We start from the raw sequence: 26,783 nt of genomic DNA, 5'->3' as shown, positions 1-26,783 counted from the left end.
GGCACAGAAATTCTCCTACCTCCTTGCAAGAACTTCATTGGATGAACTATGGCATGGTATCGGTCTATGCTTAGTGATACAAGGACATAAGTCGAAGCGTACAGAAGCACCACCTGGGACAGAAGATATACAAGACAGTAGCTGAGACATATTTGCATAAAATAATGTTAGCTACAACGCTGCTCTGTATTTAGTATTTGAAAACATTTTTTGAAAAAAAGGAAAAGGAACAAARAAAATCCTTGTATTCTCACTCWTTTTTTTTTCCTTTTCCTTATCTACAAAGTGTAAAAGATCTCAAATGGTTTAAATAAAAGCATTTAAATTTTAAATGATTGTRTGTTTTAGCATTTAGCCCTTCTGTTGCTTGAAAAATCTTTATACAGCATTTTTGTGGGGGCTTATTGCTATCATCTGAGCTTTGGTATAGAGGAGAGCRTGTGGTTGCTATACCTGCAAGTAGCGAACAACTCTGCAGACGAGATCGGGAGCCATGAAATCCCCAGTGTAGCGCCAAATGATGTCGGTCATTATGTTTATAAGTCCTGTGAATGAATCTGCAAAGGAAAGCCACTGATGGTACATTAATAGCAACAAATGTACAGCGGCCGTAACCAAGGAGGCAGCTAGGACTCTTAGGATGAACTATCTCCTGCAACCCTGAGGGTCAGTGCAGGATGCTGGAGAAGAGGGAAAATCTCGGAAAACACTTGAGTTCTGTGCTTTTGTTATCTTGTTCTCGTAATTGAAAGTAAATCCCTTCAGGCAGAAATGGTGAGATTGCTTTAAGCATAGGTGTCGCGTGTGGTGTCATTTGTGGTCAGTGGAGAACTTGTCACTGCCCTCTGGGCTGTGACGTTTCTAACAGCTCCGGTGAACTGCACACTTAGAGTGCCTGCTTCTCTCCATTGCCTATCAGGACATGTGGCGACCAGCTGAGATGGCTGCAGCGGCTTGACTTACAGAAATGAAGAAAATTTGATTTGGTATAGTCACTCTGTATTTTGCTCTTATTACTTCAGTCAGGGCCCTCGATGTCTATTTTATGTCTGTTATTATAAATCTGATGTCTCTTACTTATCTGGCTATTAGGATAAATACGAGACATCRGATGGGCCCTAATGTTAATGTTCAGTCATGCTGTTGTTCCTGGTATATGCCTAAGCCTGGTCTTGCCCATCTATAGTTGACAGCCATGCTGGGAGTACTCACTATTTTCCCCCAGACTTTCCATGACMTATGGATAATATATAACTAGTTGGACTAGATGATCTCCAGAGGTCCCTTCCAACCTTACTGATTCTATGATTCTATGAACAGTGAAGAAGCTGTAGGCTGTAGTCTAAATGTGTCAGCTTGCTCCCAGCTAGGCCACATACTGAACTGTCTAATGGCTTATTTTCGTTGTCCTTTTTTCACTGTAAACAGATCTCCTGCAAAAATATTTGAGGTGTAACCAAATGCCACCAAAGTTGGTGGGAAATTTGTCTGGGTTTTATTCATAAACATAATTATTTTATAGCCAACCCCGGGCTGTCAGCTTAAAGTTAGCCTACTTGTGCCTGTATTCATACTGTAGTCTGTATGCGTCAAAATAAATTTACCTCAGGTCATCTTTTTTTCAAGAAAATCCAAGGAGATGTACCAGTCTTCATTCTGCTACCTTTAGTACAAATGGGGATTCATAGCTTTTCAAGTTTTACATAAGAATTGCAAAAGCTATTATTGCTATTGTGCATATGGGCAATAATAAGAGTTTTTATGTAAAACAAAAATAATAAGGAAGTTATCCCCCATTAGGACTGGATAAATCTTTTAAGTGCTCTATACAAAAGAAAATGTACATCGGTCTGGCGTTCTCCACTTAAAGTAATACAGCGTGTTGCTCTCCCTACATAGCTTACCACAATGGAAGGCAGCAGGTTGGAAARGCATGATTTCATGCAATTTGTCAAGACAAAAATAAGTCTAATTTTTCTTAAACTAGAAATAACTTGAATCCATATCTAAAAAAAAAAATTCAGGTATAATGTTTCATTTTGAGACCAACATTTTACATACTTTAAAACTATCTATAAAGTTCACTGTGATAAGGCAGTCTAATCCACAAATCAAAACTTTCCGTTTTGAATATATATGCTTCTGGAAGCAAGACATTTTGACAGTTTCAGAACATTTTTTCAAGCAATAGATGATTTGAACCAATGTTTTCATGCAAACAGTTTTTGTTTTGACAAACTGAGTTTGTTTTAACCGTTTCCCTTTTAAAACTACAGAAGTTCCAGGTACTTCTAGCTGGAAATTGAGATCTGGGCATAATGCTTTAGAAGCAGCAATCTTTTTCAGTATGTTGGAGAATTGATTTTTTTTATTTTTTTTTTCTGTACCAGTAATTCTTTACTCTTCCTTTTAGTCAAGGCTCAGTTCAAAATGAAATTAAAACAGACATAACATCACTGTTGAAAGTGGATAAAATGCCTCCTTATTCACAACTTTATTTTCCCTCTTGCAGTATTGCTTAATATTTCACCCTTCTTTTGCCTCAGGTGGGAGACTGGATAAGAAAGGATCTCCAGAAGCCCCTTCCAAAGAGGATTTCTGTGTTCTCTACTCTCACAGCTGCTCAAGACAGCATAAAATCATATGYCTTGAAACTGTATGTTAAATGTTGCTCATTGATTTAAATAACGGGGCTGTGGAAGCCACTGTTCCTCTGATGAGTGTAGTGTCTTTAAGACTTTCTAAAAAGTTTGTAGATATTCATAATTAAGGTGGTCTTTGAAGAAACCACGGATTTAGGTCTTTTCACATGAAACGTATCCTCTAGCTGCTGTGGTTCAAACCCAGCTCTTCTCCTCTCCCAGCTCCTGAATTACTGATTAATATTCTCTCTCTCTAGTAATGAAACATGCATTAGTTCAAAGTAATAAACATTAATAGAGCTTCACGTCAGGGTATCCTCCAGCTTTTAATGGTTTGAGCATCCACCGAGCAGGTGCTAAACAGGGATTGGTTCCGCTCTGGAGGAGGAGGGAGCAGAGTCTACCTCCTTCCCCACTCCTATCTGAGGGCACTTTGGAGAAAAAGGWGAAGCAGGGAAGACACTCCAGCTGTCTTCTCATTTCCTCTCACCAGTATATTGTCACATTTTGTCACCACAATGTCACAGATATTAGTACATTTGGAAAGTGCCTTGGGGGCGGAACCTGCAGATGAGGTAAGGGAAGAGCCATCATCTTTGCAGTTTGTGGAGCTGCCTCCGGGGGCTAGYGATTTGGGCAGGCCCAGAAATCACACTTCCGGCGTATATCTGCATCAGCATCTCAGTTTGCATTAGGAGTGCATTTTCAGGCTCCTCATTGCCCTCACTTCTCTCCTTCATGTCACAGAGCAGGCACAAATGAGTAGATAGGATCTGCTTCAGATTAGACTCAGCCTGAAGATGCTCYTCATGGGTGCACCTCATACACCATAACTGCTACTCAGTGCTCAGGCAGAAGGGCCACAGTAGGATGTGGCTAATATCCTCCCCAAAAGTACAGCATGGATATCCTGTCCATCTTCATTCTACAGATCTGTTCCAGTTGCACTGCATTACCGGCCGATGTAGCGATGGCTTTAAGTACTTTGGGAGCTTTAAAGACAAGTAGAAACTGTCTTTCCCTTTAAAGCCTTTGAGCAAGGTTTTCAGGTGACTGCAGAGACTTTTAGGCAGRGTTTAAACTTCACAGCTTCTTTGTGCTGCAAGCCTAAGCTGCTCTCACCCGGTGGTGTATTTTAAGAGCTCTTCGTGCTGAGTTTCTGAATCACTGTGAAATGCTCAGTGTGTGTTCCTGAGAGTGCATGTCCCCAATCACAACCTGCTTGTGTGTGCCAAAGCACATGCAACCAACTGCGTGCATGCTCCAAATTAGTCAGATTTCTCAATACCCTTTAATTAGAGAAGCACCCTCGCATGCAATGTCCTCATGCTCTCTGCCAGTTTCAGAAATCTCTCATCTCTTTTTGATCCTACCAACTACACAGCCAATACAACCGATTTTATTTTTGTTTTCCTCGGCAGCCAGAAATCCTATTGATCTCTGTGGTTGCTCTTTCCAGGGTCTGCTTACTCCACTTGTCCACTATCTTTTCCACTACCAGCTCTGCAGGTGCTTCGGGGACCTGCTCCTCTTACTTCATGGTGCAATTATACTAGTTCTAGCTGCTCCAGAGGCTGTTTCTTCTCCTGTCTCTTCAAAGACCCACTCACACAACTTGACAGCATTTGTCATGCAGGTTACTTTACATAGTGCAACTGAGGAAATAACAGGCTTTGTACAGGTGGTCAGACAGCTTGTAGGCGAATGCATGCAACCAGTAGGTTATAACAAATCAAGAATCTGTGCTTCTGCTCCCTTCTGTATGTGCTTCTCAGCAGCTGTTTCTGGGCATCATTTCTTTTACACACCTATTATTCACCCTCTAGTGAGCTAACTATTTACCACTATGTTAAGCATACACCCAGGCTCCACTGGTTGGCAGCACCAGATTCCCCTCATACTCTGAGTGTCCCATCTGGCATCTGGCCATTTCTTGCTTTCTGTGTCCCCCTTCTTTCAGTACCTCAGGTAGCTGGTGCAGACATTTGTAAGGGACAGTGAATGTGTCTCTATTAGGTTACTCTGTTACCTAACTGCTGATCATAACCACAATAATTAGACTTCATATTTTTCATACCTTCGTAACACCACTTTATCTTACAAGCCCTTTTCCACACAAATATGCTAGTGCTATAAATCTGAGATGCTGACCATGAATTACCTGCACAGCTCTATTCRGTGGTAGATGAATCCTCCTCACCCACATTATTGCCTCACGTACAGTTACAGCAATGATCACAATGTCTTGAAATCCTTGTTCGTCACATTATGTCGGTTGTTGTGATAGAGGTCAGCATACAGAAGTTAGAAGGTTTCAGTTATGTGATCTTGGCAGATCACATATTCAGTTTTAAATTTGAAAATCCTATTCTTCTACATGTGTTGCTAGATTATGTCGTTACCAGCTTGAGTGGTAAAGGTATCAGAAGCCAGCCTAGCCGACCATCATTCTAAATCTCAATATCCTCATTGCTGCTAATGTCCTCATTGCTCCTCGCAAAGTTGGTGGCTTGCATACTATTGTTCTGTTAGTAATGAATGTTCCCAGGTCAAATAAAATCAACCTCTCTGCTGAAAGCAGTGTTAATCAGCCTTTGCTCATAACTGTGTGCAGTCTTATCATTGCCAGTGCTTTCTTAATACTTTTTTTTCCCAAGAAGTGGTGTTTACTGTAAGTTTTGTGCCAGCGTTGCTAGGCAACTGTATGATTATAATTTCGTTTAATTCCTCTGAAAAATAGGACAAAATATCAGTTAATGACATATCATATCTTTCAATAAAAAATACCAGCAAGTGACTTTTAACATGATCCAAATGCATATTCACAAAATGATGCARACAAAATGTTTCTTTGTTAAAGAGGAGAAGAAAATGGCACCAGTGGTGAGTGTAGCAGCTTGCTGTTGAGAGGAGACAGAGGTTCTAAAAATGTATTAAAAATATTCCATGAGACTTAAATAATAAGAAAAAGTAGAAGCAGTGGGGAGGAAAGAGGGTGAGGTGCAGAGAGAGGAAAAGTGGGCTGCCAGGGACTGCACAAGGCAGAGAAATGCATGAAGCTGGTGGTGCRAGAAGAATGCAGCTGCCCTGGTTCGAGCTCCCTCCACCCTATCGTCAACGCAACCGCATCCAGCTCTTGCTGGCTTTAAGATCCTGTTAATGTTTCAAAATGCAGCATTTTAAAACAACATTTATTGAAATCCCTAGGAAGGAGAGGCGGCTTGTTCCTAGAGGGCACTGAAACACAGTGGATGCAGCACTACGRTGTCTACAGCTGGGTAATATGGCAGGTACTGAAACAAACCGTGACAGTCCCGGGCCCTAAAGACTAATACTTATTCATTGTGCTCAGTAAAACCGCTTCGGATTTTTATTGGTATAACTCAGCACCAGGCTTGCGCCTATATATCTGAGCACAGGAACCATTTGGTTTATGAGGTGACTACAGAAACTTGTATGGTGGGTACTACCCCCATACAACCRAAGTGTGCAAAAATGTGAAAAAGAAAATATTGTCCTTGGAGAGACAAATTTGAATGCAGATTTACTCTTACTATGAAAGAGACACATTTTCGTGGTAACTCTCCCCCCACCCCCAGAGATAAAAGTTCATTACAGAGAACAAATGAAGGTAATTAGTGATCTAGCATGGGAATACAAACATGTTACAACTGTCTCAGTTAATCTTTTTATAGAAATTCATTGACTTGATGCTGTTGTTCGAGGGAGGCATCTTCTACAGACTTCAGGATCTTTCTTCTGTTAGAACTAAGAAAGTTAAGACAAAATCCAGTGCTTGGAAACTTGCAAGAAAATCTCTCTATGATTTGATTATTAGTACTGACACTGGTCTCCCTATAAATCACTTCACCTTAAGGTTGCTGAAGGTCTTTCCTGTAGGAAGTGGAAAGCAGATTGCTAGGAAAGCTGTTGTAATTTGAAAAGCTGTATTTGTCCTCTCAGCTATAGTTTAGTTGTTTTTTCTCAAAACTGAGAACAGTCCTATTAAGTTGAAGGTGGTGACCCATGACTATCTGATGGAGCTGATAGCCTGTGTTGCTTATTGAAATTTCGCCCCCTCCCCTTTTAGCATTTATAAAATGATTCCGTTTTAAAGAGGCATGTTTGGTTCTGTTTCGTTTCTAGCACCAAATTACACGAGGGAAGGCAGCAGCATGTTTTGTAAGGCAGGGCAGAGGGCACGAGTTCCTTGTCAGGACTCAGCGCGACACTCGGTAGTCTCCTGGGGATCCCACCACATGTGTTGGCATCACAGCCTGTGCCCGAGGAGTGCATCACCCAAGGACAACAGTTTGCTAACGCCTGCCTGCAGGGGAGGGCTAGACCCTTACAAATGAAAACGGCACCTGCAACAGGGTCCTGCCTGTGCAGCATATGTGACTTTTGAAGGGATGGGGCAGCTTTTGTCAGATAAATACTCATCCAGCAACAACCATCGCCTTTCTGCCATTTATGCTTTATCTCGTTACTCGACGTTCTGCTAACTAATAATGTTCTCCCAGAGACCGTCTGTGAATTTGCTTTTCAAGATATTAAAATCACTAGCTGAGGGGCACAAGAAAAAAAAATCAAGTCTACTGAGAACTCCCGAAGCAGTAGGTTGGCATCCACAAGGGCTGCTGCTGCTGTCTGGGCCAGGCTGGATTTAAATCTTTTAAAAGAGCTGAAGTAGAGCAGCTGGGACTGCTCATACCTCCTAGGAGAAGCCCAGACCTCTGCTGGGGAACCCCTGGTGAAGGGGCCAAAGTGCTGGCCAAAATTTGTGGTGCCCTCAGCTTTGCTGGGGAATCTGGCAGCATTTTCAATCTGCAAGACTTTGCTCTGCCCTGGTGCTTGTGCAAAGTAGCACTTCTGCCACGAGTGCTAATGATGCGTAGTGCGCTGCTTTTATGGATTTTCTCCTTCAGGCACACAAGCTTGGAGTGGAACACAAAATGTAATGGTTAATACAAAATCCGCTTGAAAATCTTTGAGAGGGAACCTGTTCAGACCCTCCGTTGAAGCTACGCAGAATGTTTTTATGATCGAATTGATGCTTTTTTCTCTTTCTGGATTGCGAGAAGTGACAAAAAGTTTTGTTGCAATGGGTGAGCATTTTGTTAATTTATTGCATTTATTGCATGTCTGCTCTCAGCCCCCCTGGGATTAGGCAGGCTCTGTTATGCTGGAGGCTGTAAAGGCAAAAAGGAAGACATTCCTGCTGGAGAACAGGTCCTTAAGAGTTGAAATTTGAAGTGAGCTGCAACTGTGAGGGGTGTTAAGGTTTTGTTTAATTTGCATTTATTAGTAAATCTTTTCTTAATATCCCTTCTCATGCTGTGGGAATAGAGCAGAGAGGTCATGGAGGGCTGGAATGAACCAGGCATGCTGTGGAGAGTCCTGGGAAAACAGAGCAAAACAACCAGAACAACACCAGCACACTAAATGCAGTAACGAGCGAGCAAGAGGAGTGATCTGGCTTGTGATACTCAGTCATCCACCTCAGCAAGAGTTTYGGTCATGCACAGAGCTGTTTCCTTCTGTTCATCTCAGGCAAACAGGGTTACGGTGTGGAATGAACTGTTTCTTGTAAAATCAGGATGTATCATGAGCCTGTCAGGACTGGAAAGGCAAAATATTTTCACCCAAATACTCCCTTCTCCAGACTACTACTAATTCCAGTACGGGGGATGTGCAGGGGAGGATGAATTTAATAGTAATTTGAAGTTTTAGAACAACATTTCTGCTTCCCTTCTCATGTTACTTCCAAGTAGATGAGAACATGCCCTGTCTATTTGGTCAAACATCATTTTGCAGTGTGCAGCTATTCAGTTCTATGTAGAGGGAAAAATTATTTCTAGTTGGACCACGCAAAGATTCATCTGAATGTAGTTTCACACTGAGGCTTGAACAGTAGGCAAATTGCAAAACCTATTTGCACAACAGGTAGTGGCAAATGCTACAGCACTGCATAAACTGTTGTGAAGGACTCTGTTGTATTTTTTCCTTTCAGAGTGGCTGTAGGTGTAGAAATAGGAGCAAGAATCTCCAGCTATACAAATACATGACTTTTTATACATGCCTGAATTTGTAAGTCAAAGTTAAGCAAGAACAACTGCTTGCATAATTATTTAGCTGTTGGAGCAGTATAACTTAAATTGAGCCCATTAATTTAACCCTCCTTCTCTCCTTCAGACCAAGCAGAGTAGGTACAAAGAATAAAAGCAGCAGAGGGAAAAAAATCCTGCATACAGGAGATATAGAATTCATTTAAAATAAATGTAGATGATCAGCTCCTATGGATCAACACCTCTCACATACACACCAGAAAACAAGCCTATACTTTTGAAAGGACACAGAAATTAGATAGTTTGTACTTCATTGCCTCTTTATTTATTTCAAGTGATACCTGTAACTGGTATTATCAAGAAGAAATATACCTTATAAGATACCAGGCAACAAAGAGCTCCATTTTAATTCTGTCCATCCCACGTCTTCTATACAGTTTCTTTTGTTATTTCCTCTGCATTGCCCTTGTTGAACCTGTTGAGCAACACTTTACCTTGAGTATTTTAAGGACTGCATATCTACACCTTGGTCACAATAGCAGCAGCATGATTTTTCTTGTATAAAAATTGTTGACTATCCTGGGAATAATTTCTGTTGGTGTAATTCAGGCATTGTAGTCACTGAATACCTGTTGTTCCAATAATGCTGTCCCACTAGACTCAGATATTGTTGATGTATATTCTTTAAGTACAAATGGTAAGAATAAAGCCTTCTTTTCTGCCTCATGTCAAACTGTAAATCAGATTCCCATGATGCTCAAGCAGTGATATTGCAAGCTACAGCTCAACTTTCATCTAACCGCAGACTTGCAATTGCAAAATGCTAGGACAGACTTCATTCTGATTTTTGCACCTGCTCTGTCTGCTCTGGTGTTTGCTGGTAACATGAACAAAAGCATATTGGTGAAATATGGAGAATCGCCTTGTAAAAACAATGTGCAGGAAAGGTAGCACATGCAAATGGCTGCTGTTTTCCATTAAATACATTGCAATACTGGAACAAGGGGAAGATTTTGCAACATGTGTTCTGGATCTCGGTCTTATAAGTGCTCCAAACCTTGCCAATATGGTCTTCTGTGCTTTTGGTCTCATTAGAACACCTAAGTCTCAGTAATGCCACGTGTGACATCTTTGACAAGAATTCCCTAAATCTCGTTAAACCTTTAGAAGCCAATTGGTATCCAGCTAAGCAACCAAGTTAAAATAAGTAACTCTCCATAGAGAACCTTTGATACATGCGAATGTGAGTTGCACAAATTGGCAGTTTATGAAGTACTGTATGAAATTGCTAGGTGTTCTGTCTTACAGCCCTTTGGAAAGATGGGGATAAGAACAAGTCAGTTTTACCATTGGTGACACAAATAATGGCATTCTAGCTTGAGCATTAAATAAATGCCACTGTTCAAATATACTTGAACGGAATAGTAAAAAGCCCTACCTTTTTAATATAACAAAATGTTTTCAATGCTCCTTAATACCTGCAAAGGTTCTTTCCAGTGTAATTTTCATTAGATTGCAATTAGAAATGCCACAGTACAGGTGCTGGAGTAAAAGGTGTTAATGGTGTATTTATATGCCTAATGTCAAAAGTTTAAAATTATGTCTTTTAATGGGAAGTAATGAGATTCTACATGATGATTCTGGATAAAGTGTAGTCATTACGGCCGTATAGCTGGCAGCCCTGTGAAATACATCCTTCTCATGCATCCTCTCGCTTATATTTGTCAGCAGCACGCAGAGAAGCTAAGCAGAAAAGTCCCTACACCTGCCCTTGTTTATCAGCAGAAGTCACCTTTGTGTAGAATAACTCTGTAATGTAGGTGTCCCTTCTGTCAGATGACAACTCTACTTGTACTTTCAGCAGAGAATCAAACAGGAATCTGTATAATTTAGAGCAAGCAATTTGGAAAGAAATCCACTTCCCCCTTTAGGCTGAAATGCTGGGCCCACAGGATTATACAGCTTGTCTATGAGCACTTTTTATTGCAAACAAAAACAAATGCAACAAAACTGTCATTTAGATTTGAGCATCTAACACAGGCTGAAGGTAGAAAAGCCATAATCAGTCCTTCAGGACTGCAGAACAATTGCGTAGCTGTCAAAACAAGAATTAAGCCTTCCTATAAACTGGCATAAATTGACACAGCACAAGAGAGACTGCTACTGATGTAAAAAATACATAGTTCATTCTGATGGCTGCTGCATATATCTGCAAAGCCTAATGCCTGCTTTTGCTCAGTGGCCCTAGAGAAAACCTTGACTTCACCTTTTGCCCTTCAATTTACTTGCACCTTTTCTACATCCTCTTTCAATCTGTACCCCAGCCAAGTTCTGAAATTAAAATGTTTTCTGAAATGGTAAATGTATATGAACTCTCATATTTATTAACAATTCACATGAGAAACCTAACTGTGGGAAAAGCTTAATCCAGAGCAAATTGAGTTTTTCCAGTTCTGGAGCAAAGAAAAGCCAACCAGTAAGGGATGTGAACATTTTTACGATCTCCTAAGAGAAATAGGTAACTTAAGACACTAACTGCATAATTTCAGCAAGTTGATGGATTTATGAAGTAACTACCCTTTTGAGAACAGTTTCTGCAAAGTATAAAAGATGASTTATGGAAAAATTGTTTGCTAAAACAGCTAACCTGCCAAAGAACTTATTTAAAAATATATTTAATATACTAATGAGAGGTGTATAAAGATTTGGCAATATGATTGGAAATGCATAAAGCCATCTAGCAAGAGTAGGCAGTCAATTTATCTGTGACATTTCAGGACGATCGGATGAGTCCTGAGCAAGAGCAAAATATTTTGTTAGTGACGTTATCTGTCTGTAAAGCCAAGACCATCAGAAGAACTCAAAATCATTTCCTTTTTCAGTTCTTATGATGGCATTTTAAACCACATAAGTGAAGCACAGAGTTAATTAAAAGCGTATCTGTAAGGATTATGTTTTTGAAAGCATTGCTTTATTTTTTAAATAGATCCAGCTGAATCAATTTTCTCCAGTCTGTTTTTATTAGCTGTGTACAGTTTTCACAGAAATGTAATTGTGCTTTGTAATTTCACCTTGATCACAGTCATTTTCTTTCTTGTGTTATCCGAGCAGTCTTCTAGAAAATACGGCAGTAATAGTATGCAGCAGTGGCTATTGAACTGCTTGCAATCCACTCAGGTAGCTCATAAAAACATTATTAAAAGGCAGATGCCCTTTGTGCTCATAACTTCTACACTACGCAAGCTGAAGTGCCTTAATGCTTCTAATGCATTGTAATATATTGAGATATGCTCTGTTTGAATCAATACAGGGGCTTTCTGACTGGCAGCTTTGTGCTCTCCTGTCCTTTACCAGTATGGTCTGACACCGATTCTCTCTCCGGCTCAAGACGTCGGACATCTGAGCGGGGTTTGCTGTGAAGCCCGAGAGGCAGATAGGGCATACCCTTGGCCTGGGAGAGCTATGGAGACCCTCTGCCACGGAGAGAAAGAGTGTGTGAGCTTTCTGTGGACTGCTGGCAAAGTGTGTGCCGGGAGCACTTCACTTGGTGAAATACTGATGGAGATATTTCAAAGASATCCTTGCTGTTCGCTGAGGAAGCGGCATATTGATTTTATTTCTGGATGCAGTAAACAGCCTTCATCCCTGCTCTCCAAGGTCATCCTCTGCTCTACTGTGTCTGTGCTCATTATGTTCAGATGTGCAAGTTCACTCCTTTACCTAAGCGCTGGGAGTTCATCTGAGGACATGATTTCTCTCAAAGTCAGGTCCTGYGCAGGTGGCCTGCAGCTTTCCTGGTGTAGAGTTGAGCAATGATGCTCACCACAGCTTTTAGCAGGTGAATGAGTGTTGTCAAATATCATAGCCTGATGGGGACCCATTTCTCACTGCATCTGTCCTGGCTTCATTCTATGTTTTTTCCTCCCTGGAGATTTTGTCTGCTGTAAAGCTGACCTGTTAGGTCAAAGCCAGCACTTGACCGTGACCCTGAGCACTCTGAGACAGGCACAGATATTGTACTTGTAGGCAGCTACTTCCTACGGCCAAAGGAACTTCTTCTTCTTGTCTGAAAGCCTTTGTGTTTGCTACCACAAAGACTGGTTGCTGGATATGTCCATATGATGCTGCTTCAGAATATGAAACTTGCATCATTTTTCAGGCTRCTTTGTTGCACTGGGTGAATGTCAATGCTTGATTTCCCACGTGCAGAAGATCTGAGCTCAGTTCTTGAAATATACAGCTTTCCAGAGAAAACAATTTTCTACTTGGAGGCTCACTGCATTAAGGGATTGGTTGCTGGAAATTTTAGTGAGCCATGACTTGAGGCATTTACCCCAAAGAAATGTCTAATTTAAACTGCATTAAATTAGAACTATCTGGTGGTCTAGGATTTGCAGTCCAGGTGCTCAAGTCCCGTGTTGATGAAATTACTTCCATCTCCCAATAAACTGGGAATTTGTCTTCATTTGTCTGTCTCGCCTATTTCTGTTGTAAGCTGAGCATTATCTGTATGGCAGCYATGTGGTCCAGGTTTTGTAGCCCCAGAAGTCTCTACATAGACAATAGTTATAAAATATGTAGACTACGATTCACACAGAGAACATGGACCAATCTAGCCAATATGKAATTGTCACTATAGTCTCCATTTTTTCTGGCAGCCTCCAGATTTTTATTCCAAACAATGATTTCTCTATTGGTATGTGACCAGCAAATATTTTCCCTTTGGTAATCAGTAAACTGTTTTGCCTTCTCTTTTTCTCGTCTCCATTGCTCTGTTCCCCACCTCCCACTCTCATGTCTATATGTTGATATTTGATAATTTAATCATTTCGATCTAGATAGAAGAAAAGTGTTTGTCCCATAAAGAGCACTTGCAAGTTTTTTTTAAAGGTGCAGTTTACATCTCGCCTTGCCTGGAATTAATAGTGCATGATGAGCTAAACTCTGAATCTAAGCACACTGGGTACTCCATGCTATCTACTGCGGGGATAGCATGCTCTCACAGCTTGAGAATGCAATATATGTTTTTAATATCATTGCTGACCAAAAATTCATATTTTAGGTAGCATACTCTAACATTCCCCCACAGACACAGCGTAAAAAAAATTTCCCGCTGATTTCCAACAGCCATTTTGTTTGCTCAAAAGCCAGAGCAGATGACCAGCTTTGAACCTCAGTCCCACCTGGTCTAGAACAAGATCCTTATTATTGCAGATGCTACATGCACACACAACTTACAATCTCTATTCCAAAATGTTATTGCTGTAGAAGAGACAAAAGTGCTTTTGAGAATCATCAGAGGGATGCAAAAGGGATGACGTATAATCTGTAAAATAGTAGTCTCTGTATTATTCTGTTTTGAACAAGCACAGTTGGCTTATTTGCTGCACAGAAAGTAAACTAGACATTTGGGAGGGACTTTATGAAAACCACGCATGTGGTTTGTGTAGCACTGCTATTCCTGCTARCTTATCAAAATACCAGTGCCAGTTTACCATGTGGGGAAACTTTGAGACAGCCATCATTTATAGCTACGTTGCCAAGAGGACTCAAGACCAACTTGCTCATTTTAAAGACCTAAGTATTTGAGAGGTATGATTTTGCAGTACAATGTAATGAGAGGACCCTTCAGGGAAAATAGGGTGATGAATATCCAATGTTGTTGGCACTTGCTAATATTGGATTAACTATCCATACAAAGCAGACTATTTTTTTTCTGTGCTGTCTTTTGTGCATTAAAATTTCATAAGTTCTGACTTAGAGCAATGAGATTTGACACCAAAAACTCTTGGATACAAAAAGCCGCATTTAATGTGTAATAGGGAGCTTTAGTAACTCAGCTATAAAAACTCACCTTAGAACATCAGCAGAGATTCAAAATGTGTATTGCACTAAGTATTTCTGTTAGGGAACTATAGGAACTCAAGTTTAAACTGACTCTATAAATGAAAGATGGAAAAGGTGAGCTGGTATCCTCCTTTTAGAGAGGGGAGCAGACCAGAACACTGGCAGACTCTCGCTTGTTCCAGGTGATGTACAAAGCTGACCTCGGCGGTGCTAATGCTGAATTACATTTGCTGAATTCCAGGCTAGGGCTGAAAGGAAAAAGCCACTTCTGCTTTTCAGCTCTTTTAGGGGGATCTTCCACTGGTTTCCATGAGCAAAGGACCATGGCCTTGCAGTTATTTGAGTACTGAATAAAGACATTTAGATAAGAGAGACCTTTGCTTGCTTTTTAAATAGTTTGCCTATTTCATTAAACCAAAGAAGACAGAGCAACAAATGAAAACTTTATTATACTGCATTTGGTATACCAGGTGTCACTGGAGATACAATTTCATGAGGAGCAGTGTGAAATGGTCATATTTAATAAATTTTAAAGTAGTTTTCTGGACCTTTGCCTAGCAGTAACATAACAGTAACTCTAGTAACCTCATAACATGTTAGAAAGCTGGTGTTTATATGATACCCATCGCTGTAGCTTTGGACTCCCAATTTTCTAGGAAGGATCTCCATCCATTCCACGTGTGGTGTCCATTCATGTTTTTCTCCTTACTGACAAGAGCTGGAAATTTAATACTCAAAACTTAACAAAAATTAGAACCTACATTCAAGATGAGAAAAAAAAACATCCATAAAACACCACCATCTCAAAACGTAGAGGTGTGGTGCTTGTCTTCATGGTTAAGTTAAAAAAAAAAAAAAAAAAAGCTGTCCTGGCATATCCAGTGGCTGGGATTTGTTTTTTGCTGTTAGCACTATTTCTTCAGTTCCTAAATAGTTTTATAAAAATACTCCTGTGCACGTATAAAATATTGACTTTTTTGAAGGAAATAATAGTTAAATTTCTACCCTTCCTGTCACATTGCTTTGAGTTCCTGGAGCTACAAAGCGAAAAAAAATATTTTCCCTGTGCAGAAACCTCCCCAGTCCCAAGTGCTAGTCCTCAGGCTTCTTTCATGATGACTAATATTTTATCTATAATTCACTTTTGTTCACTTTTGCAGGTTTGTAATGAAAGTACAAACATCTTGCAAGAAAAATCACACCTGTTCATTATCAGTAACCTCCTGGCCTGAGAAATCATCATGATCAATCCCCTTCTTCTGTTTTTCAGTGCTACTAGCTCAGTACCTTAAGTAGAAGCAAAAAATTTGCCTAGGAAGTTAAGTGTTTGGGAATTGCCCAGAGGTAGGTTTTATCCTATTTTGATGGTTCCTGTCATTGTTATTAAGCAGGTTTTCCTTCTGTTCTCCCTTTCTAGCTACCACTTACTATTTATGCCCTCATGCTGAATAAAGGGATGTGTGACTTACCCACAAGTTTCTTTTGTATTTCGAAGTTTGGGCTGTAGAGTTTAGTCACCTCAATTTAATTCTGTCAGAGCTTTTTTGGTGTTTTCAATATGTGCAGAAACAGAATGAGCTGCTAAAATACGTCCACGCCCACACTGTATCCTTCAGTAATTTCAGGCTGTTCTTTCCGTTAGCGGAGTGGGACGTGGCAGTTATCTACAGTGCAAAGGTTCTATTTTAAGGTTAACCATCCAGCTGTAGTGTTACTGCACAGCTTTGGAAAATCATTTACCATTTAAGCTACTTTTTTTTTGGACCCTACTTGAATAAATTGTCTTTTGGGCAGAGCCCAGAAAAGTTTGGTCAAATTCCAGATGGCTGCTTAGAAACATAGCTGAGTATAAAAATTAAATTATTCATTTTCTATCAGGAAGCACATCGATATGTCTTGCTGTGCTTAAAAGTAAAAAAACAAGTATTGAGAAAACAGCTTTCCTGTAAAACTTTTTATTTGCCAGTGGGTTTTGGGTCAAGGCCTTCAGTGGTCCTGCCTCAGTGGTGGAGGATTAGATTCTTAGCTGTCAAAGAGGAATAGCAAACTCGACATATCTGGTGATGTACAAATGTTGTAGGGATTTGTATGGTCAACTTCAGGGTCTAAATTAGGAATTCAATCCTCCTGTACAGTCAGTGAATCTTATCTTAGGCTCCTCTAAAAGGCAATTAGAGTGTTTTCCTCCCTTGGCTATAAATAGAACATAAGGAAAGTAACTTCCTATCTTTCATACCTAAAGTGAGGTGCCTAAAATAGATTATGTCAATAATCCCTAAAATGAAAACCCTTGTGAGAGGATGCAGTAATGGAGCTTAATCTAGTTACCTCTGCGACACTCACAGCCCAGTCTGTTTCCCAGGACTGAGGCCGAGCTGTAAGACTTCTTACTGCTATAAACATGGTGACAAGCTAACAGAGCATTTTCCCTCCTCCCTGCCTTCTAATAATGATGACATATAAACCAAAAGATGTAGCACCTTGAAAAACAATAGTACTATGAGGTAAGGAAGATAACAGATTAAACTGTCTGGCTCAAAGATGCACAGATATATGTTGCACCAGTATGCTCAACTGCCTACGGGAGCTATAAGAGAAAGCAGGTGTCTGAAGGCTTTTGCATAATTCACATTTTCGTAGGCTAACCAGATAAGTTGCTAAGCTCAGAATCTGGTGGTTGTTTTTGTTTTGTCTTTGAAATGTTGTATGGTCATTTTAACATATACACACAGATCACAACGCGTTTTTGTCTCACAGCCCCTAAAAGTGCAGTAGTTGGCCAGGCAGACCTTTAAAACCTGTACACACTGGTGTCAGCAGAGCGGTGACGGCACGGTAGTTCAGCTGCCTGGTGCAGGTCTCAGCACAGGGCTGGAGAAATTACATCGATGGTAAAAAAAAAAAAAAAAAAAAAAAAAAAAAAAAAAAAAAAAAAAAAGCTACTAGCAAAGACTGGCTGAAAAGAAATGCTTTCATTTCTATCACACAGATGTCTAGTCAGGAAAAGCATTATTAAATAATGACAGCTCCTTTTAAAATAATAGAACTGGTAAAAGTGGATCTCCTATGTGGAAACCTGTAGGTGGGGAAGAGGAATCAAATTTAGGCTCTGCGTGTCTGCTGAAACGAGAAGATGCTGCCTTTGTATAAAGACTGGGCATATCTAAGGTTCATTCATCATTTTTTAATCCTTTCAGAAATGACTTATTACTCAGGAAAAGCAAACAGAGTAACCGATTCTATCTTGGTTTTAAAATGTATGATTAAGTATGAATTTTAAGAGACAGGATTGTCACAATACTATCCACTAACGTTGTTTATTGTTTCTATTGCAGGGGTGTCCATGGGCCCAAGCCTTAGGGATGGCATCTAGGGATGGCGCTCCTTGGTGACTTAGGAACAGAAGTCTGGTGTGTGTTTATGATTTAAAACATACGCATACACTGCAAAGGAATAATTATTCTGTACAGTGTTGGATAGGTATAAGCATATTGGGGCTAGTTTTTTCTGTGCTTTAGAACAAGAGGGGATCTGTGGACTGAAGACCAGAAAATATAAAGGTTTTATAAGGAAAGGCTTAAATTCTTTGTACAGGAATCTATACCTCCCCTGAAAATATGTTACAGCTCCAGAAAAGAGAAGTAGAAAACTACTGCTCTGCCTTGAGAAGTATGATAGCAACTGCTATGCAGATCATCTAGCCTTAGATGCTAAATTCTCAAGGGTCCTGGATGGTTTTGTGCAATATGAAAAACCGATGTTGCCATCTCTGACCCTGCCACTGGTAGTGGAGCTATTGGCAAGCTGGGAGAGTGCTGGGAGCATCCTGCAGTTGCAGAATGGATATAAATTATATCACTGGGTGCTTTGAAAATCCCACTCTGAACAGCACACAAATGATTAAGACATGGACAGTCCCTTTCTGGGGCAGTTTACCCTAGGATTTAGATGCTGTACTTGGAGCAAACAGGAAAGAAGAGGGTTTTTCACGAGTTATCCTTGCCCACGGGGACCCAGCGCTATGCCTGGGTGCTATGCTACAGTGTGGTTTTGATACCTGTAAGGCATCTGAAGACCACTGCGTGGAGACAAGTTGAAAAATGCTGGTTAAGGGATGTGTACCTATTGGGTTGTGAATGCACTATTTATAAACCAGGAATCATGAGCATGTTGTTCCTGCATTCATAAGATTAAAGTAAGCTACATAAATAACAGTCATTACATGCATTTTAGGGGTATGATCATTCTTACTTTCAGTAGCAAACTTGAAGAGCTCATTATCTTTATGCTTCCACTAATAGGAGGGACATTTCACACTTCAGCTTTTTTTTTTTTTTTTTTTTTTTTTAACCCCTGTGTTTCAGTGTTTCATCTGTGCCAGTGTTATTGTTACCTACTGCAGTGAGCTACAATGGAGCAAACAGCAAACTTACTGTATCCAGCCCTAGGCTTTCTAGTGAATCTTTAAGAAAGTTGCTAATTATATTATCATTTATCATAGTTATATTATTAATATAATAATAGTATTAAAATATTTTGCATTCGGCCAAATTTACATTTTGCAAGCCAGGGTCCAGGCTGGTTAAAAAAAAAAAAAAAAAAAAAAAAAAGATTCTGAATTCAGTTTTGAATTTGGGACTAAAGTAGAAGAAGTAATTTTCAACAGGTCTATAGCACATTTCTATGCTCTCAGGAAGTGTCTCACTCCTACACAAACTACCCTGTTGAGTACTTACCATCTTGATTTTTAGGGTACCAGATTCTAGACCTAAATTCTCTGTCTACTCAGTCAAGGTCAGCTACATCACTGTTTCTTCATCCTTCCTGGCATGTGTCCTTGACTCTGATTCCCTTGCCCATATCCGCAGAAAGCAAATGCAGTTCGGCTACCTTAGACCTCAGGATTATTGCTAGTCCACCGAGATTACTGCCAGCAATGTTAGAACCACAGTCATGGTTCTAATCTTTTCAAGGAGAGTTAAAGGATGTAATATAGACATTCTGCATATTTTCTTTTACTTTAAACCACACAAGGAAGTTGTATAACTAGACTGAGGGTCTGTGTCCTCTTCCCTATTCCATTGCTCTTCCTATGCTACTGGACTGTTCCAGGATTGACAATGGCAATGTATATTTAGGGTGCCAGATTCTCAGTGCCAGACCTCTGGCCTCATGTTTTCATCTCTAAAAATATGAAATCTACTTTGTTTTGCATGGTCATTTTCCTTTGGTTGTATGACCAAACACTCTGAAATAGAGGCCCCGACTCCCCACAAAAGACTATGTCCTCTCCTTCATACAAAGCTTCATTTTCTCTCTCAGTTTTGGTGCTAATGCTCATCTCTGTCTTCCTTGCCTAACTCCTGGAGATGTTCCACTTGTTACCTCATGTATTTCAGTCTTGGGTTTGAAGAAAATGTATTTTAATGAGRCTGTGTGTACTGGATACCCTCCCCAAGAAAGACTGAGCCTTGCACTGACTGACCAAACATGCAGACAAGAGTGGTCATACAGACATACAGGATTTTTCCCATAGGATTTTTCCCATAGGAAGTCTGAGAGTAGAGTAAAACATGATTCACTGTCTCAAATTGGAACGGTATAAAGTCAGAGTGTCCAAGTTACTTATTACCATGTAGGATACTATGACTCATCTTCAAATTTGGGTTGGAGTAAGAGTTCAAAGGAGAATTTGAATTCCTGCAAGGGGACTTTAAATTGCCAGAAACGGCAATGGTTATTGAATCTGGTTTGCCATGTGCTACCGAAGGGTTTTGTAGGTAGTGATACCATCACTTTTATCTCATCCTCCTGCATTATATTTTGTGGGCATTGCTAATATGTACCTAGTTTAAAGTAAGTCCCAGTTTGTTTTCCAGTTGCTGGATCAGTCTTCTCAGCAGGATCAGGATGCAGAGTGATAGCTAATTCTCCAGGCGTCTAATGGAAACATACAATGAATTTTCTTACTCCCAGGCCAGAAAACTGAACATAATTTCATGAGATGAACAGAAAAAGCGACATTAATATTGCTTTGTTTATTCCCTGAAACCACTTTTGCTCTTGGTAAATTGACTCTCATTTATTTTGAGAATAGAAAAGCAACAGTTTTTCTATACCCTGTAGCTGCTCTGGCCTGCAGGGAAGGTAGATGTAATCTACTTCTTTCCTCGTTTTTCAAACCATGTACAAACTAAGGTCGTTTGCGGAGTTGTTAGACTTATGCCTACGCATTCAGGAAACAAGCGGAAGACTTCAGAAATTTGTTTCTGACTGGGGAAATTAGGCCCTTGTTGGGTATTTAAGCACATTTGAAGGTACCTCAGGGAATATGAGGGGAAAAATGCCATTCTTCCTGCCCATTTCTCCCCTATGCTTTTTCAGTAGTCACAGAAACATGTTGTGTAGAACACAGATGATCTGTGATCAGAGACTGTTTTTTTGCCATATATTAATTAGAGTTTCAGCAGGTCTTAGTAAATAATAAATACAAGAAATGCAGCTATATTTCTTCCAATGTTATTGATGAGCAGTYCTGTACAATTATATCTTCCTCCAACTTTCTTCCCCGCGTGTTGGATACTAAACCATTCCCTTCATGTAAAAGCAAATGAAAGCCAAACACCCTCCTCTTTCCTCAGACCTCATTTTTTTTCCCACAAAATAAGCATTAAGTAGAGGTGTGAGAAAGAGGAAAAAGCCACAGATGTCTGGCATTGGTAAAATAAATTCTATTTCAGCTCAGCATTCTGCATTATGGGTAGACACTCATGTAAATCTGATGGCAAGTTCCAGCCAGCACCCAGTTGGGGAGGTGTACATTTTCYGGTATAACTGGGAAATCCGTGAGCTCTTTGGCTGCCAACAGTCCCCCTCCGATAAGCTGATTTTCTGAGTTACCACTAATGGCTCTATGCAATTAACTTCCAATGCTCGTAATCACTGCGATGCCTAAGGTATTTGTGGCACTGATGAATTTGTACTTATAATTCCTCTGAAGTGAGGAAATGTTACAAGGACCATTTTCCAGATGAAAAGCTGGAGCAGAGAGAATTATCTGTTAATATTGTTCTACACGTTAGTTAGTTTTGGTAACAGTCTTATTGTGTTAAGCATTGTACAGAACAGGGAGTAACAAGTCACCCTCATTCCTTCAAGTCCCAAAGACAAGAAAGAAAAACAATGAAGGACGGATATAGTCCATGAAAGCAGAAAGCAGTAGTTTGTGAATGTCATGCCAGTCAGTGCCAGAGCTTCCTTGTTGTAGTTTTATTCTCCAAATTATTTTGAGAGAACACACTCGGAGGAGATTAGTCCAAGGGACCAAAAAAAAAAAAAAAAAAAAAAAAAAAAAAAAGAGGAAGAATAAGAAAGAAAGAATAAGTTATTCCTGGGGGCAACTGAAGAAGATGGAAATGATGTGAAAAGACTCTTTCAAAAAAACCTCCCTATCTTTCTAATGTTATTTTCAAATTGTCCCTTAGGATTTGATGTTTAAATGATCACAATAATATACTTAAAATTTTAACAAGTCTTTTTTTTTCCTGCTTACAAGTACACTGCAAYAGAAATTAGCTGACATGCTTTGTTTTTCCTTTCTTCATTATATCCACAGTAATATCTTAAGTGAGGATGTATTTTCAATGAAGTCTGCAGGCCTAGGGTGTAAAATCAGGCATGTTGTAAAGTACCTACCTGTATTTCTACTTGTGATAGTAGACAGAAGCCTAACACCATTCTTAAGGTATTGATTTCTGYTAAAGGTTGAAATAAAAATGGAAATATAAAGCTGATGGGCATGACATTTCCAGATCCAATTTTCCAAATGTTAATTTTGAATAAAAAATTAAGACTGTGCATAGGCATATAAACTTTTCATCACTAATAGGAACTTAAATACCTTTTTTATCACTAATAGGTGAAGTTGGATGAAGCTGACAAATTACTTCTTAAAGTTCAGTTTTAGAATTTATATTAATTCTAGAATTCATATTAAAAGGACAGTTTAGCCAATAAATGGTTTTACTTATCCAATGGTACTTGAACAATGCTGTTATAAATAGAAAAAATGTATGTTCAAGTCTGCTACTTTAACATTTTGAGAGTAGGGATAGGAAAGCCTTCATTTGATAGAGCTGGGTAAAGTGATCTAAATGGAAATAAATGCGTGGACAAAATCATGCTTTCTGAATGCTCTCTGCTTGAAAAATTTCCAGTGTAAACACAATGTCTGTGAATTTGGCTATCCGTCAGACCCCACTGTCTTAAGGACACTAACATCTGAAAGTTATGTGAAATGGCATCGAGTAGAGGAGGAAGATCTGAGAGGTTTTTTACCAGTAAGGACAGGCACACCACGAGCATAACTTGAGTTGTTAAACAGAAGAAAACTGTTTGGGAAAAGAGTTTATAAGCTCTCCTAACAGGGMAATCTTCAGAGTTTACACTTTCTGAGACATTAAATTGCCTTGGACATAAAAATCTGTAGGAAACCTGCCTTTAGTTTCAGTCTTCACAGAACTACTTGTTTCTAGGAAAACCATTAGAAAAAAGAATATGCCCAAAGCAAGCTGAACAAAAGACGAAGATGGCAATATTCCTCTTTGCGAAATTAGCTGATGCTAATGATTAGCACTATTGTTCAGCTCAGCTGTTAACTCTTAGCTGATATCCTAGTGCTTAATTCCCAGATAATTTCAGAGGGATTTATGCATGAGCTGAGAGTTAAACACAGGCTTAAATCCAGTATTGACATAGGCATTGTAYAGGCATAGATTTAATATGAAATACTCTCTGAATAGAGGCTTCAGCAAGGTCTTTAAGCACACTGAAGTTGAAGTGATTATTCACATTCCTAAAGATCACTGCAGCCTCTAGCACCATGTTGAATTAGTGTATAGTAAGGGAGTCTTATCTGTGAATTTGCCAAGTGGGTTGAACCATTGAATTTGGCAGTGGTGAAAGAAGCCTCAATCAGTTACTTACTTCTCTTCCACATCTGTCTTGGCAACGAGTCAAAAAGAATAACACTGCTCATTTCCTATTCATGTGTTATGCATAATTTGTCTTGAAAACCTTGTTTATTCTAACATGAAGGCTATATTTTCATTTTATATTAGTACTACATTAGCGGGAAGATGTGRGAATTGAAACCACTACTCAGCTATCGAGCCACAGATCAATGGAAAGAAAGGTTTTAAATGGCTTTGAAATGCCTGCATTGATAAAGCTTTATCCATTCTTCTTTATTCTGCTGCTGGGGCAGAAATAATAAATATTTTAAGAATTCGGAAATAGATGGAAGTAGTARTACTGACTAAGCAGAAACTGTTTGCCAGGAGATTAGGCTTTAGTTGGTAGGATTTAAATATGCCTGGCATGTCAAAGCAATGTGACAAGCCAGTGTTTTCATAATGTTCTGCATACACCTCATAACTTGTAAAAGGATGATGACTGTTGCCAGCTTGCTTTGTTCTTATTAATATTTTTGAAGATAAGAAAGTGAAATGGCTCCATTTCAGGAATTAAGTCATTTCTTTGTGCCAGAATACTGACAGGAACTCTTGGGAAGCRAAGATAAATTAGAGGTCTGACTCCTGCATCTCAAAAAAGAAGTCAGCATTGCTTGAAAGCAGCTTTGCTGTTGAAGCTGATGTTAATTCTTTTAACATTGCAGATGTGAATGTCAAACAACTATTCTGTGCGAGTTTCTATAATTTGAAATGGAGCAGACTGTTGAATTCAAACATTTGAATGTTCTGGTTTTGGAAGTCAGGGATAATCTTTGGAAAGGAGAGATCAGAGAATCAGTAAGTGTAGCACATGGACCTCAGTCAGYACAACAGTATTAGCTGCATAACACTATTTGCTGCCCACATTTGATAAGATATTAGCCTATTGACAACTAAATATCTAATAGCTGTCTCTAACTGTTGTCTCTTCCGCTGATTATTGCAGCTTCCTCCAAACTGCACTTTTAATGCCTCCCACTCCCCTAATGTAGACTACATTCAAACCCTCAGTGAATGAATTTACCCCCATACTAATCCAAAAAGTCAGCCTTTCCTGCGGGTTGAAAATGCCAAAACTCCTATCTAGACTCTTACCCGGAGCAGCAACAGTAACCCCCCTCCTAGTACATCTYGTGTGGACCAACTTTCTTCTGACCTGTTATGATAAAGAAAACCTCTGTCATCTTACTGCATTATTCCTCTAACTTGGACTTTGGAGTGGTTATTTCCCTTCATTGGCTCTTTCTCTGATGTAGTAAATCCTTTTCTTAGCAGGACAAGGCCCTTTACTCTTTAGTTTCTTTCTTCCTATTGGGAGCCATCTCCTGTTACCACCTCAACCATGCCTTTGGTCTGGCAATGAGCCCAACTCTTGTGTCCTCTGTGCCAGCCCTGCACACAGGGTCATTTTCTGCCCCCCTCCCCTCAAAGCCCCTCTCATGGAAGTGCCCCCAGCACTCTTCTCCCTGATGATGGTGAGGTAGGTGATAAAAGACTGTGACCATCTGAGGTTTCAGTTACTGGTTTGCTCTTTTCCCATGCTACTGCTCGATTGCCTACTTTTTACCATTTCCTGCGTATTCATCCTACAGCGAGAGTGCTTTGGCCAGATATCAGGTATTCTGGACCTGTCGTGAGTGCAGTAATGTTTGGTCTGTGCCAGACATTTCTAAACTGAACCATGATACCACATCGACATGACATATCTGCATTTTCTGATGGCACACAGAGGAAGTGGCATGAAGGTCACCACAAAGATAMGGAGTGAAACCTTTCATTAAGGGTGACTCACAAGCAAATCCAAAAATCAGCTGTCAGCACTTCAGAGGAGGAGTCGCATTAAACATTCACCTCTCCATCTTGCAACAACTCTTACATCAACTGCCTGTAGTTATGGGCGAGTCACTTTGCATCATTTCGCACATATTGTGTAACTGTTTTCAACTGGAGGTGGTATTTGAGACAAGATAAACCCTTGGGCGATCATGGTAGAGACTATGAGCAGGAGTTCATTTACTCACCAAGAGTACACACGTGTTGAAAATTGGGGAGTCTAATCCTTTGCTTTTCCAGGTTGAACAGAGACACAACAGACATCAAAAGAGGACTCAAAATTACTGGGAAAACAAACACTCTCTTTAGTAGAACTGTGTTRTAATTCCTCCTGTATCATACAAAAATAGACAACAGAAACCATACAAATAATATCCTACAAAACTCTCCTACAAAACTAACAATACASCACAGCTCTCTTGTAAGCTGGGATTAGTAGCAGGACACTGTTGTAGAAGCAGAGCATGTTTTCCTCTGGGAAACTATTAAAACTGCACGAATTCAGGCTATTCTAGGCCAGAGAGAAATGAGGTGCTATTTCAGTTCCTATTTATATTCCTAATTGTGGAGATTGACCTTTTATAAACCAGGTTTCTGTATATTTTCCATTTTGTACTAAAACTACAAAGTTCTTGGATCAGATTTCCCTTTTTCCATTCAAAAAATTAATAAAATGCAATTCTCTCAACATTTATATTTTTGTTTATACCTTACGTGCCCAAACCAGATGACAGGAAGTTATTTTGTCCCTTCGATGCATGCATGTAATTGACAGAGCAACACTGTTATGAGGTAGTTTAAAAAGATTTTTAGTAAAAAAAAAAACACTGGAGAGTCATCTTAAACTGGTTTTATCTAAACAGTTTTGTGACAACAGCTGGAGACATAACTGCTGGGAAATGTGGATGCAAATTCAGACTGGAAGATAAGATTTAATGAAATTAGTGAGTTGCAGCTGCTGTCTGACACAGATATTACATACAGTAACATCTTTTTAGATCAGAGGCAGACAGCCCTCAGATAAGCAGCCATTGATCTGTCTTATGACAAACTGCAGACAAGATAAAGGCATTAGGTGGCAAACGAATTCTTCACCATTCAGCTTGAATCTTCTTATTTAGGCAAATATTTTCTGTCTTTTTGATACTGATCTCCGTGCACTCAGAAACCCCTTTCCCTTCCATAGCTCACCTGTGATTGCCAGCTGGGTGACGAAGAAGGTCATTCGAGACTTCCGCTTCCTCTTCCAGGTGGAGAACAGCACGATGGCATTTCCAGCGATTGTGACAATAAAGAGAATCCAAAGAGTCACCAGCTGCTCTGTCTGCATTGGCGATAAGAGGAAAAAAAGCACATAGGTAGGTCAGTGGATAGCAACTTGG

The 26,783-nt window shown here is 39.7% G+C and overlaps 1 protein-coding gene across 1 annotated transcript in view; it reads right to left on the bottom strand.

Moving 5' to 3' along the window:
• The window catches only part of NPSR1 (neuropeptide S receptor 1), a 61,792-nt gene that overhangs the window by 21,064 nt on the left and 13,945 nt on the right, over positions 1-26,783 (bottom strand). Inside the window, exons 2-4 of the mRNA XM_085309130.1 lie at positions 26,593-26,725; positions 454-557; positions 20-113 (exon numbers count right to left, since the gene is read on the bottom strand). Of these exons, the coding sequence (XP_085165256.1) occupies positions 20-113; positions 454-557; positions 26,593-26,725 (331 nt within the window). The remainder of the gene's footprint in view (positions 1-19; positions 114-453; positions 558-26,592; positions 26,726-26,783) is intronic.

The sequence above is a fragment of the Rhea americana genome, unplaced genomic scaffold (assembly GCF_003343005.1).
Source record: "Rhea americana isolate MKP2758 unplaced genomic scaffold, rheAme1 scaffold_291, whole genome shotgun sequence".
Classification (NCBI taxonomy): domain Eukaryota; kingdom Metazoa; phylum Chordata; class Aves; order Rheiformes; family Rheidae; genus Rhea; species Rhea americana.
The sequence above is the reverse complement of the archived record's forward strand: the minus strand, read 5'-3'. Positions and strand labels throughout refer to the sequence as shown.